General features: G+C 43.6%; 2 protein-coding genes across 4 annotated transcripts; both read right to left on the minus strand.

Annotated features, from left to right (window-relative positions):
- Positions 1–534: 534 nt before the first annotated feature.
- Positions 535–3,576, minus strand: LOC125008704 (platelet-derived growth factor receptor-like protein). The gene is made up of 7 exons (XM_047586062.1): positions 3,228–3,576; positions 2,870–3,021; positions 2,633–2,775; positions 2,388–2,539; positions 1,970–2,263; positions 1,457–1,596; positions 535–1,131 (listed from the first exon to the last, which is right to left on the minus strand). The coding sequence occupies exons 1-7, from the start codon at positions 3,295–3,297 to the stop codon at positions 925–927; spliced, it is 1,158 nt and encodes a 385-aa protein (XP_047442018.1). The 5' UTR covers positions 3,298–3,576; the 3' UTR covers positions 535–924.
- Positions 3,577–4,148: 572 nt separating this feature from the next.
- LOC125008705 (cationic amino acid transporter 2-like) lies at positions 4,149–11,911 on the minus strand. 3 transcript variants are annotated; one of them, XM_047586064.1, is made up of 14 exons: positions 11,841–11,911; positions 10,527–10,596; positions 10,144–10,151; positions 9,408–9,781; positions 8,690–8,845; positions 8,409–8,574; positions 8,102–8,238; positions 7,427–7,649; positions 6,361–6,497; positions 6,169–6,271; positions 5,541–5,674; positions 5,269–5,435; positions 5,064–5,172; positions 4,149–4,976 (listed from the first exon to the last, which is right to left on the minus strand). In XM_047586064.1, exons 4-14 carry the CDS (start codon positions 9,775–9,777, stop codon positions 4,846–4,848), a joined length of 1,833 nt encoding a protein of 610 aa, XP_047442020.1. In that variant the 5' UTR covers positions 9,778–9,781; positions 10,144–10,151; positions 10,527–10,596; positions 11,841–11,911; the 3' UTR covers positions 4,149–4,845. The 3 variants fall into 3 exon arrangements, with proteins under 3 accessions (XP_047442020.1, XP_047442021.1, XP_047442019.1); XM_047586065.1 differs by lacking the exon at positions 11,841–11,911 and having other exon boundaries at positions 10,144–10,148; positions 10,527–10,541; XM_047586063.1 differs by lacking the exons at positions 10,527–10,596; positions 11,841–11,911 and having other exon boundaries at positions 10,144–10,258.
- Between the last annotated feature and the right edge of the window lie 1,525 nt (positions 11,912–13,436).

Consider the following 13,436-nt stretch of genomic DNA (forward strand, 5'->3'; position numbering starts at 1 on the left):
ATTCCTTTCAGGGTTCTTAGTACTATCTCTGGGTTGGGTTTGAATAGTGCGATGTATCCTGATACAATCCGTATTGTTGCTGGCACTATAGAATTAAATACAGCTAAGCTTGTCGCACAGTGGTTTAGCAAGAGGTTGGAAGGTTCTGGGTCAGGACCCACCATCCTGCCTGCAGGAGGCTCCGTGGGTTTTCTTCAGGCGCTCCTACGTCCTCCCCTCTTCTTCAATCCAGGGTCTTGAACGTTTTTTAGGCCACAAACCCTCAAACTGATGGGACCCCCTACCTACTGTATGTGTTCTATATTAAACACATACAGTGCTATTTATAAATATACATTATTATTAGCATGTTGCTGCAATATTAAGCTATTCAGATTATGCACTGGTTCAAATATACCCATTTTTATTTTTTTTCCCCACAAGACATTTTGCGGCCACCCTGCTGTACCTCTGTGGACCCCTAGGGGTTGCAGACCCCCTTTTGAAGACCCATGTTCTAGTGTGTAAGGTTGGATTAAGTTGTGATTCCACTGCCATTATGAATGAGTTGAATTAGGGGTTAATACAGCTACATTTAAAAAAATCTGCATATTTTTGATAGGGTCCATGACATTACTCTTGCTTTATTACCATAGTAATTAGTAGGAGTTATAATAAAGAAACAACTAATCTATATGTCGTGCTAATCATCTTTGCACAGGCATAAACAAGTAGAGAGGACAGGCAGTGGTGTGTGAATACAAAACCTTTAATATACATGTTTGACACATTTACATAAGTACATTAATTTCAACAACCACATGTCTGTTATAATTGCACTTTGTTTTTTTTATTGTGTGTGATTCATATGTGACTGATATATGCTCGTTAATACTTTGACGTAGCTAAACGTTCAGATCTCCACCCTCTCTCTCTCTCTCTCGCTCATGGTTTCCTTGGTTTGGCTTTGGGCACCACTTTAACGGTGGTGGACACTGATTTGGCTCCTTGGAGGTTCTCTGCGGTGCAGGTGTACGTTCCTTGGTCCACGTCTCTCACTTCGTCCACCAGGAGGACAGACTGGGACTGCTTCTGGGCCGCTCCTCCGTTGACTGGACTGATGATTTCCTGCGTGTACGGAGGCCTCCCGATCTGCAATCAGCACAGGAGCTCCATTCAGAAAATGACTCGTACTATGCACTGGCTCATAGCTTACCTTACCTGCTCACATGCTGGTTAGTCATAAATAATTACTCACAGGCCAAAATTCAAACGGTCCATAGGTTGAATTTTCACTGACGACTACTAGGACACTTCAGTCATTTATAGTTCACAAGCAAACATGCACGTTCCTAATCTGCTATATGTTCTTAATCTCCTGCTGTAAAAAAGTATTAACTGGTTATTTATTAACACATCGCATTCATTTGAAACTGACATTTTAAGCGTTAGTTACGACTCTCCGTGAGTGTCTGACCTGCTCTCCTGGATATTCCCAGGTAAACCCTACATCCACATCCCGCTCTCCTACTACGGTGCAGCTGACGCGCAGGTTCTCCCCCACGGCCACTGAGCTCGACGATGCCTGGATCACTGGTGCAGGAGGAGCCATGGGGTCTGAGGGCATGTCAGCAGTCAGTCAGTCAGTCACTGGAACATCTGAACAAGTTTAAATGTATGTAGACAACAACATGACCTGGAAGCGTCTGTAGGCCTGAACTCTACTTGTGCTCAGTCAAGTGTAAATATATATGTATCGAGTGGCAGCTGAACTGTGAGAACTTTTTTTTTTTTTAGTAGCTAAAACAGTAGATGTGTGAATTGTTCGTCAGTCATAAAAAAAATAATGAAGCAATTAAAATGTAATTCTGACATCAAAAAGCTGTAATAAGCTTAATGATTAACTCCAGTGATTGAGTGATTAAATTCATTGATTATTCAGAGTTTATCATGGGACCTAATGCAACAACTACTTATTCTCAGCACTCACAGTTCACATAGATGAGCATGTACTTTATGGAGCTCTGCCTCAGGTTGCCCAGGCTGGCTACACAGTACAACTCTCCGGCGTGATAAGGCCGGGGTCGATGGATGGTGAAGCCCTTCTTGACGTCAAAGGAGATCTCTTTGCCGTCCACCTCCACCTCCGCCGGTGGGAACTCACGGTGCAGAGTCACCTTGGCCGCGGGCGACGTCACCTGGCAGGGGAGGACCGTCGGCCAGTTGGTCCTCATCTGAATCACCGCATAGTAGTCGGACGAGGGAACAAACAGTTCCTGTGGATCTGGTTGGTACAGCGAAAAGATATGATATGAGCGGCGATAAGATTAGATTAACAGGATTCCTATCAAGCTGGTGGTAAGTGACCCCTTACGGAAAACACGTGTCAGCATCAATAAAATTTATACCAGGAAAGAAGATGAAGACTTTGATTGCTTTGCTGTACTCCTTCCGACAGTCTGTATCTTCGCAGTACATTGGGTAACAGGTGTACTCCCCTGTGTCTGCACCAGTGCTGTTGACTAATGTTAGAACGCCGTATCGCTCTTGTTGGATTATCCTGCAGAGCCAAAAGTCAAAGACCACAATGACTCACTGGCGGATTTTATCATTATAACGCACTCCGCAGAATTTAGATTTACAGACAGCTTACCTGAGCCTGCCATCATTCTCCTCCTCAAGGTACTGGGGGACGCTCCACTGCACTGGTTTCCCCCTGCACCTCAGCTCCAGAGTGTCTCCACTCTGCACGCTCAGGGTCTCTCCCACCTTCTTAAACTTACCTCTGTTCAGCACCTTAATGTGACGGAGACAAAACCATTATTTTTGAACATTAAAAACACATATGCAGTCAGGCCCGAAAAGCACACGCGTACTATATGTGCCATACCTGCGTGAGGGAAGTCTGTGCCTTGGTTGCAGGTGCGGCTTTGATCTTGGGCTTGGCTGTCACAGCTCTGGGCCCTTTGTTTGTTGGTTTGCCAAGTTTGGGTTTGCTGGGCTTGGATGTCCTCCCTGGAGTGGTCCTCTGCTCTTGGGCATCTTTTAGACAACGTTATACACAGAGCATGGTTAATCAGCAGTTAGCAGTTACGGATTAAGATAAGATTGCGGCGAAGGTATCTTTTTTATCAGATGCGAGCTTGTAGAGTGCAGCAGATTAGGCCGAGAGAATTGCTCCCCTCTCTGTGATTCTAGAAACACACGTTCACATAACAGCTGCACAACGAGGAAGTACAGACACTTACCTAACTCCGAGATTAACGCACAAATAACGAGAGCATGCAGCACCAGCCTCCACAAAGCCACCGAAGGCATGATCGATCAGAGGACTGGCAGGAAGCGGCTCGAGGATCGTCGGTTCGCACGGTTCAAGGAGCCGAAGAGACCAAAAGAGGGAAAGGCGAAAGAGTGGAGAGAAGAGAGAGGAGGAGAGCAGAGCTTGCGGAGTGACGGTTCAGCTGTCTAACGGAATCACACAAATTCCTCCTCCTCAGTGTGGCATTAGTACCCCAAATTCCTCCTGAGTGGCTCAATGGAGGCTTTCAAGCCTGTCCGGACCAATGAGGCCCCTCCGTTTTGGAATCGCACAGCCTGTTTGCTTAGCTGCTGAGACTGGAAGTGTGTTAGCAGCTTGAGTCTGACCCTCGGGAACACGAGGGTCAGGGTTGTGGGTTATTAAAAGCATTTGGTGCCCAATAAACCGCGTGACCTGCTGCCTTTCCACAGGTAAATCAAAACACAGTCTTAGTTTGATTTGGACTATTATAAAAATAATATAATATAAATGAAAAATACTGCCATGCAAAAAGAATTTTGCATTTATGTGTGTTGTTGTAATTCTGAAAACTGCAAACTGCAAACTGCAAAAACTCGATTTTGAAAAAAAACAGCCCATCTAAAATGACACATTTCTTAACAATACATAAACTGAAACTTTTGAATTCCTTGTTCCCAACAATAACCATATAGAAATTGTAAAACTTTCCTTCTGAGTGACTAGCTTAGGCAAGATTTTGAACATGACACACATAAGCTGACACTGAAAGGCCCTTTTGTTCTCGAGGAACTCATGGCGTCTTTGTCCAAGGCTGCAGGTGAGCCGCGGTTTTTGTTATTTGTTCATTTTTAATCGACGCATCCCGCAACAAAATAACTCCAGATTGTAGTCGTGTGAAAAACAGGATTATTCCTTTTTTTATTAATTTACACATACGTAATTTGCAAACATTTACAGTTTCCATATTTACACTCATCAACACAGTCTGTTTAAAGTTTAAACAAATAAAATATCACATTCCACAAAAGGCTTCCGGTATCTACATGCCTCTCACAAAAATAAGATTTATAATCATTAACACAAGTGAGATGGAATTTTACATTTTAAAAGTGTAAACGTGCTCAATGCAATAACATATTAATTATCTACACTTTTTTTCTGTGGGGGCTAGTTAAATATCAGGTTTGGAAACTCCAGCACACGACACTGATGGTGATACACACATGATTAATAATAAGTACGTGAAAATAAGCTTGGGGTGAGGTTTACATTTTCAAATGTGGGCTCCCTAATTTGTAGCTCACATATTATGATTCCCAGTTCTTAAACATCACAAGTCCAAATATGCTTCAAACAAACAAACAACAACAACAAAAAAAATTCCATGAAGGATTACATAAAGTGTCAGTGTGGAATAAAAGTAAAAATATATATCATACATATGTGGGGGTTTGACGCTCTCAGGCACTGAAACACTGCAGAACCAGACCGGCACTGGTGTGTGTGTGTGTAAAACTGTAGATCCACATTCAAAGCGCTTACTCACTGTAACATCTCAGTTTTCTCTGTCCTCGCTCCACCTGAGCTCAGAACTTCTCCTCTTTAACCGCGTCCTTCTCTGTTTGGCTGGTGACTGTTTCAACCGTCGCGTGCTTGCCCTTTTGACGCTTCTTCTGAACGCTGTTCCGGATCCCGTAGCCAAAGTAGATGAGTAACCCTGGAGAGAGGAGCGACGGGTCATTGCAGTTCACCAGCTAGCTCGGGGAAGTCCATCTAATCCTTTCAGTTATAAATATTGTCTTACCGACTAACATCCAGATGGCGTATCGTAACCATGTGTCTCCTCCTAACTGCACCATCAAGTAGACGTTGATGAATGTGCTCACCAAAGGCAGAGCAGGGAGTAAAGGCACCTATGAGGAGAGAAAAAAAGGGGGGGAGGGTTTAATGAAGAAGCTTGAAGGAAATTAAAGCATCAGACTCAAATACTACTACACTGCTACTCTCACCATAAACGTTGCTTTGGTGGGGTTCTGCGGGTGCCTCCAGATGAGGAAAGTGTTGAGCAGGATGACTAAGCCGAGGATGCATACAAGGACCACGCACCATGCTTCGGCGCTGGCCAGAGCACCTATGGCCTGAGACAGGATGACGCACAGTGCAACAACACACGCAACTGTAGAAAGAGAGAAAAGACGAACGATTGGGACCAGAGACCTGAGAGGCAAAGACAGCCTTTGCTGGCGAAGACAAGTCTTTTAGGAACCGCTTCGTTACTTACCAGACACTACAATCAAGATTGTGACTGTTCGTGAGGTGGCGGGGGTGGGAGAAGACGGGGGCTTCAAGAAGCCGAATCTGGTGTTTGATTCTATGATCTGCAGGTCTGAGCATTCGGAAGGACCTGTCTGGTACCTTGATTACACAAAGAACAACGAGTGAAGAAGATCAAATGTTGCACAGTGCCGTAGGTTTAGAGGTTTGGGACACTAAAACAAAGAACAGAATAGAATAGAAAAACCTTTATTTGTCCCACAGTGGGGAAATTGCAGTTTGCAACAGTATGCATAGGGCCAGAAAAGTAACAAGAATAATGAGTGCAAAAGATAAATAATAAGATAAAAAAATGGAATAGAATAAACAATATACATATGTATTGGCATATGTACAAAAAGTATTGAATTGCAACAAAAGTAATTGGATTGTAACAAAAAGTTTTGAATGACTATGGCAATGTAGAGTCTCCGAATAAAAACTACAAGAGTGCAGTGCTGTTTTAAAAGCATATCCAAAGTATTCACACAAAAGTGAAGAAAAAAGTGAAAGAAGTTAGAAAGAAAGAGAGACCTGTTGCAATCAGCTGCCGGCCTCGACCGGCGCTGGAAGCCTCAGTCTATAGGTATATGTACCTCAGTATTAGGATGCAGATGGCCACCAGCGTGTAAGCAAAGAGGGTGCCGATGGACATCATTTCCACCAGGGCTTCCAGATCGAACAGTAGAGCCATGATAGCTAAAATGTGCAAGAGATACAAAGGGCACAAAATGAGTGAACCTCCCCACACGTACAGAGGTCATGGTGAACAGCTGGAACATCTGTACCTGCCACAACTCCAGATGATATGGTAGCTACAGCAGGACTGCCCTTAGCGGTGACTTTGGTCAAGGGTTGGAAGAGAAGCCCATCTCTCGCCATGGCAAACAGAACCCGAGGCATCGGGAACATGGAGCCTAGCAGGCTGGAGAAAAAAGCAAATTAGAGTCAGACAGGTTCCTTAGATGGAAATAAAAATACGATTTGCTTTTTAAAGCTACAGTGCAGGACATTTGTTTTCCCCCTTCTGGCAGTGATAGCAATCACACAAACATAGTTAGTTACAGTACACGGTACATAGTTACAGTGACATTACACTGGTAATGTTTGTCCTTGCTCTGAGTTTCTTGTTTAGGCAGCAAATCACCTTATGATGGGGTTTTATCACTCTAATTTTTTATCATACTTCCAGCTGCTCTAGGCTACTTTGTTTCCGTCACTACAGCTTCTGGCCTCTTCAGCTCTGAGGAAGAGTCATAAAAATATAAAATCCAGTGCTACTGGTGTGCCAACAAGGGGAAGCTGCAGCAGACACCAGATTTAAAAGTCTGGTCTTCTGTTAAATACGCAGACAGTTTTTACCCAACAGTTTACCCTGACGTAAGTTAAGTGTACTGTTATATTTTGCTGCTGTCATGCTGGCGTAAGTGCTGTACGGTATCAAAATGCCAGAAGCACTCACTGGTAGTATCAGTGTAATCAAATGCAGTGCGTAAGATTTTTATTTGGCAGGCTCTTCCCGTCACCTAAGAAACAGATGACCATTGTCAAGTGACTGCTTGTTCTGATAAAGGTTGATAGTGAGTAAATACTGTGGAGAGTACCATACCCTTCTCCACCCTTTCATTCATAAAGCAAAACTGACAATGGTGTTTTGTTTTGTTTTTTTTTAATTTTCTTATTGTTATCTTATTTAGGTCAGCAATTACACAAACTGAGTCGACAAACACCAGATATTTAAAGTCATAAGACGCCGTAAGTTATTAATAATCAACTGTAATTAACCTGTTTAATGCAACTGTAATGATCGACTAAGGTTAGTGAGCACGAATGCTGGCATCAGTGGTTTCGTACCTGGTGGACAGGGCACATAGCGATCCCACAGCCACGGCGTATTTGGCGGGACCCCAGCCCACGTACTCAAAGGCCACTGGCAGGGGGCTTTTTTCACTGAGCAAGTAGTAGGGCATCATCAGGGTGAGGGCAGCGGACACAGCAAAGTAGGCCAGGAAGCAGATGAGCAGCGAGGCCACAATGCCCAGAGGCACCGACTTCTGGGGGTTCTTCACCTCCTCGCCTACGAAGAAAGAAAGAAGTCAGTGACACTTCATTCTTAAGTGATGTTTACATGAACTATCAGGAGACCTAACCAACTGATAACTGTGTGGAAGAATATCACAGGAATGCTTGCGAGAACGTGGAGGATCTGAGCAAGCCACGGGGCCTAGGCGACCTTTAGGGAATATTTTTATGATCAGCTATTAAAATTTATTACCGGACTTACTGATTTGTTTCGCAGTGCACAAGTAAAAGCCTCATAAAACGTGGTAAAAGCACTGTGATAAGAAGAACGATCATTTACTGCTGTCATTAAGTAAAAAGGCTGCTTCATATCCACTATCACACAGGAAATACAGCACATCAGCCTACTGTTGCCATTTTCAAAACAGCCAAACATTTCATTTATTTATTTATTTATTTATATTTTTATTTGCGTTTCAAGTTAACATGCACCAACTGCCCTGTTACCTGTTGTGGCGATGCAGTCGAATCCGACAAATGCATAAAAGCACGTCGCAGCTCCAGCCAGGGTTCCACCGAAGCCGTAAGGAAAAAATCCACCCACGCCATACACACTTGTTACATTAGCAGTGGAGCTCAAGTTTCTGCAGCCGGGTGGAGACACACACACACACACACACACACACACAGGGAGAGCGTGTTAACTTGTGGTTATTAGCAGTAAGATAACCAGCATGTTTATCTAAGGCAGCATCCTGCGCGTACCCAAATACAAATAGGATTGTGTTGTTTTTATTTTTGTTTTTTGCATTACCCCGCGTTCGCTGTGGCGTTTATCAGGACCTCCTCGCTGATTTGCCAGTTGGAGATGTTTCCCTTGATGAACCCGGAGATGACCACGAACACCAGCACCAGGATGTTGACCGCGGTGAAGACCTTGTTGATGTTTGTTGACTCTTTCACTCCGAAAGCCAGCACACCTTCATTGAAAGCATGGTCAGTGGGAGCTGTTCCTGCACAGTGTGTGTGTGTGTGTGTGTGTGTGTGTGTGTGTGTGTGTCTGCGTGCGTGTGTGTGTGTACAGCACCGGTTTACCTGACAGCAGCAGGATGAGAAAAGCCGCGAAGACATCTGGGTACGGTGCGAGGCCGGGAAGGCCCATGGCCGCATTTTCTTCAAAGAATTTTGATATGACACCTCCAATTAGGTCATCAAATGTCCCACTCCATGCCAGGGCCACACTGGATGTTCCTGAGGAGATAATGGGAGAAAAGAGCAATAAACTAAGCCGTTTAACTGCAGTCGTAAACGCGAAAGAGACACAGAATCACAGAGGGCCGCACATATTTATATTTTTTACAACTCAGTTATTATAAACTGCAACTGGTTTATGGGGTAATTAGAATTTATTTAACAAGTGGTGTAAAGAAATACGGAAAACATGCTTTTGAGGGATGGCTTAACTTTCGAAACTTCTACTCTTACAGTAAAAGGAGCCACTAAGAATCTGCTTCCACAGCAAGAGAAGGGTCAGGGGCGCCGTTAAATAGTCTCCTGTTGATGGTTGATCATTTATGGGTTTCACTGTCCTCTCTGAGCCGAACGCGTTACATAAAAGGCTAAAAAACGATGATGTGATGAAAATCTCAGATTTGGAAAATGCTGCACTTTAGCACATGCAAGCAAGAGAAAACTTACATTTCATTCAGGAAAATAGCAGTCAACACTCACGCCGGCCCTCGGTCAACAGTCACCAGTGATATATTGTATAAACTCTTATTAATAACAATCAAATCATGCGTATCCCACTTGCCTATGACGTAGGAGAGCAGCAGGTTCCATCCGGTGATAAAAGCCAGAAGTTCTCCAATGGTCACGTAGCTGTAAAGGTACGCCGAGCCTGTTTTTGGAACCCGGGACCCGAACTCTGCATAGCACAGCCCGGCAAATATAGAGGCCAGGGCGGCGATGAAGAAGGAAACGATGATGCTGGGCCCCGAAGTGTCCCTGGCCACCTCTCCAGAGAGGACGTAGACGCCGGCTCCCAGGGTGCTGCCCACGCCGAGGGCCACCAGGTCCAGCGTGGTCAGGCACCGGTTAAACGTGGACTGCTCCCCATCGGGCTCAAGGGGCTTCCTCCGAGACAGGCTCCCCAGAAAGGACTTGACCCCGCTGCACGACATGTTTCTGAGGGGTTCGGATCGGGATGGAGAAAGATGTGTAGGAAGGGACAGGCCGTTTGTTGCCAGTGAGTAAAGAGGGAGTAAAGTGGGAGAAACGGAGAGGGAAGAGGAGAAGAGTGGGGAAGGAAGGGCAGATCAGCGAATGTGTCAGTGAATAATTGTCAGGCTGGCCCCACACAGGAACTATTTCTCCTTCAGTAGAAGCCACTGAATGTGACCAAAAAAAAACTGACTAAAATCAACTATAAAATCAATTATAAAAAAAAGATCAAAACTGTGAAAAATCTGTTTTGTTAAACCTTAATATTCTTCATCTGACAAACTAACATTTCGCACAATTGAAACAAAGTGAAACTATTCACTCACCACCACTTCTGTGTAGTATCCCGGCTCCCAGGTGAGCGTAGAGGAGACAGTATAGAACAATCAGTCATTTGCTTAAATCACACTATTCTTTTATACGTGGCCTCCTTTATCACCCACCCCCCCCTGATATGATAGTGCTGATGCCTGGAGTTTTCACATTGCCACCCACTGCTCAGAAAACAACGCCCTGCCCCAGAGCTGCACTTTACTCTGCCTCCACTCACTTACACGGTTATTTCCATAAATTATAATATAGATGTCTGAAGAAGGCGGCAGAGAGAAAAAATAAATAAAAGTTCTACATATAAATATACATATATGTGTGTGTGTGTGTGTGTGTATATATATATATATATATATATATTTCCACACTGTGTCCTCACCTCAGCAGTGTGGTATCATGTCAGAGATCACACCGCCTCTCAGCCCGACTGGTTTTGCAACCGACCTCTGCTAAAAACAACAACAACAAAAAAAGTGCCAAAATCACACTGAGATTGAGACTTCACATCTTCTCAGTCAGTGTTTCATTTACATAGTACGAGTCATGTAGAGCTTGTAAAGACATTTTTTATTTTATGTTTTTTTTTTTTCTGCAAAAGACTCAAACATTGTTGTGTTGTTTTGCTAATGTGGCTCCCCAGTCCATATACTGGATATTAATCATATCAATAATTAGTAATAATTAAAACAACACTTCTTCTTTTCCTTTATTTTTGTCCGGGCTTGCGCATAAAGTGGCGCAACCTTTTAACTTCCTCGTGTGTGTGTGTGATGCTTGTAAAGTCAGTGCCTTTGATAATCTTTTCAAGATAATCCTGAGACTCTACTGTATGAGTTTATGTACGCATTCCCCCATGACTTTAGGTTTTTGTCCTCCGCAGGAAGGGGCAAGAATTGAAAGAAAAGCGAGAGGAGAATGAAGTGAAAACTTAAATGTCTCATTTCCAGTGTCTTGTATTCGTGACTAAAGCACGCAGATAAAGATGGCTGGCCACTCACTTAAAATGATATTCTGCAGAGTTGACACCCCTCCAGACTAAAAGTGATTCTAGCAACGTGTGTCGACTTTGCTTAGTATCAAACCAGCGACCTTATCACTGGCTGTGTTGCCTTGATGGGGCTTCCATCTCTGCCTAAAGGTGTGAGCATTGCCAGACTAATGTCCCTGTGACTTAATGAAACATGGGAGCACAAAGCAGCTTTCATGGCTTATGTATGCAGCGGGCTGCACACTTACTCTTTGAGAGGTAGCATTCGCCTTCTCATCTCCCATCAGGGGATTTCAGCACAACTAATCCCCATTGGCATCTACTTCAGCAGGCAGGAGGCGAATGGGAAGGCAGCCTGTGTGGACGGTCAAAGTACCTTTGACCCGACTTAAGCTCAGGCTTCCTATCTGCATCAGAGATACCATTTCCAGAAGGACAGTGTAATGGTAGGGGTAATGCTTATCTAAATAACAACTACTCCACACGTGATGTGCAGCTTTATGATCAGGGGTCAATCATGACCACAGGGAAGCGCTACTAAGGTTTTATTAATGGCTTTTTTTTTTTTTTTTTTTTTTTTTACGGCTATTTACTGTGCAATTAAAGCAACGTATCAGACGCTAGTCAAATATTATCTAACATTAAATTACTAATTTAAAGCAGAGGTCAGGGATTTGACTCAATGATGGTAATTTTATCTGTTACCTTGTTTTCAGTCCCACGAGGAGTAACTGGTGAGTGTAGCAGCGCAATGACACCAAAATATCCGTGCTGTTGACTCGGATGAAGGAAACATGATTTTTACTGCGATATATACAAGACTGGCCTGTGAGACCCTCCCACTCAATGGACTTACTTACAAAGTAGCCTTTCTCACTCCGCGACCAGTTTGGATCATAATGTGCTCATTATTGCATAGAAGGCACAGGGGTGAGAACTGCGCACAGCAAATCCTATTCAGAATGCGAAAAATGCTTTTGTGCTCGTCACATTTGCTGTTTGTTTAATTCCATACTTTCAGATGAATTAGGGCGCGGGACAGATGCGCTGATTTGAGGAAATATCAGCTGCACTCTGGAGTGAATACTTTGTGGGAAATATGTGGGAAAGTATATGAATGAAAGCCTCTATTGTTCTTAAAACCAAGTGTCATTGGTTGGTATGAGCAAAAATAGCTTTAGATAAGGTCATGGATGCAATCAAAACATTAAAATTAGACAATTTTGACACAATTTCTGTAAGTTAATAGCAGGATTTGATTTGCTCTTACGAGTGTTTTGTGATTCTACAAACAAATGCACGGTTGTATTTTTTTCAACTCTGGCTGAAAAAGTCACATTCTTATGACCAGTGTGCAGTTCCTTTTTTAAAGCAGTAGAGGTCAGTGTGCAATCACTGGTGCCTCCTCCCCCTCCTCCATCGGTGTTTACCTCATATGGTCCCCGCTCTCTGCACTTTTAAAGGGAAAACTACACCGATCAGGCATAACATTATGACCCAATATTGTGTACATCATGGGTACTTCTGAGGATGTACTGTGGTGTCTGGCAACAGGATGTTGTCAGTGGAGGCCTTTGGCTCCTATGGGTTGGTGGGAGGGGCCTCTGTGGTTTAACCCACAGATACTTGATCAGTTCGGGATGTGGTGAATTTGGAGGCCATGTCACCATCTTGTGTAGTTTTCTGTGTTTGTGTGTATGTTTGCATCATGCTGGGGATGGCCGCTGCCATCAAGGCCATTGCTATGGGGTGGGGGGTGCCTGGTCTGGTCTAGATCAGGGTTTGACAACCTTCAACACTCAAAGAGCCATTTGGACTCGTTTCCCACAGAAAAGAAAACATTGGCAGCCACAAAACCCCTTTGACATCTAAAATGATAACACCGCATATATCGTTTTTTACCTCTATGCTAGGCCTATGTATAAAAAAAAGTGAAGAAGTAGTGCGTTGCATTTATGAAATGAAAGAACTGCTACAGAGAAAACGAAACTGTATTTATGCATACATATTTATCCATTGCTGGCTTAACTGGGGTCGAGAGGTTCAGTAAATAGTGGGCCGGGCCTTTTAATGTTACAAGATCACCATCAATTCAAATTTAGAATTATATTTAAAAAACTAACGAACTAAAATAAATTACATTTGAATTAAATACTTGACAGCAAGGAGTATATGTGCTGCAATGCACCGTGGGAGTTCAGTGTTTTTGGTTGATGTTACAACCATGAGTGTGAGTGGTGTGGCATTCAATGTCATTCAGTTGACATTGAATCGAACTCTGAGTCACTGTTGAGTGACTAG

The sequence above is a fragment of the Mugil cephalus genome, chromosome 5 (genome assembly GCF_022458985.1).
Source record: "Mugil cephalus isolate CIBA_MC_2020 chromosome 5, CIBA_Mcephalus_1.1, whole genome shotgun sequence".
Taxonomy (NCBI): Eukaryota; Metazoa; Chordata; class Actinopteri; order Mugiliformes; family Mugilidae; genus Mugil; species Mugil cephalus.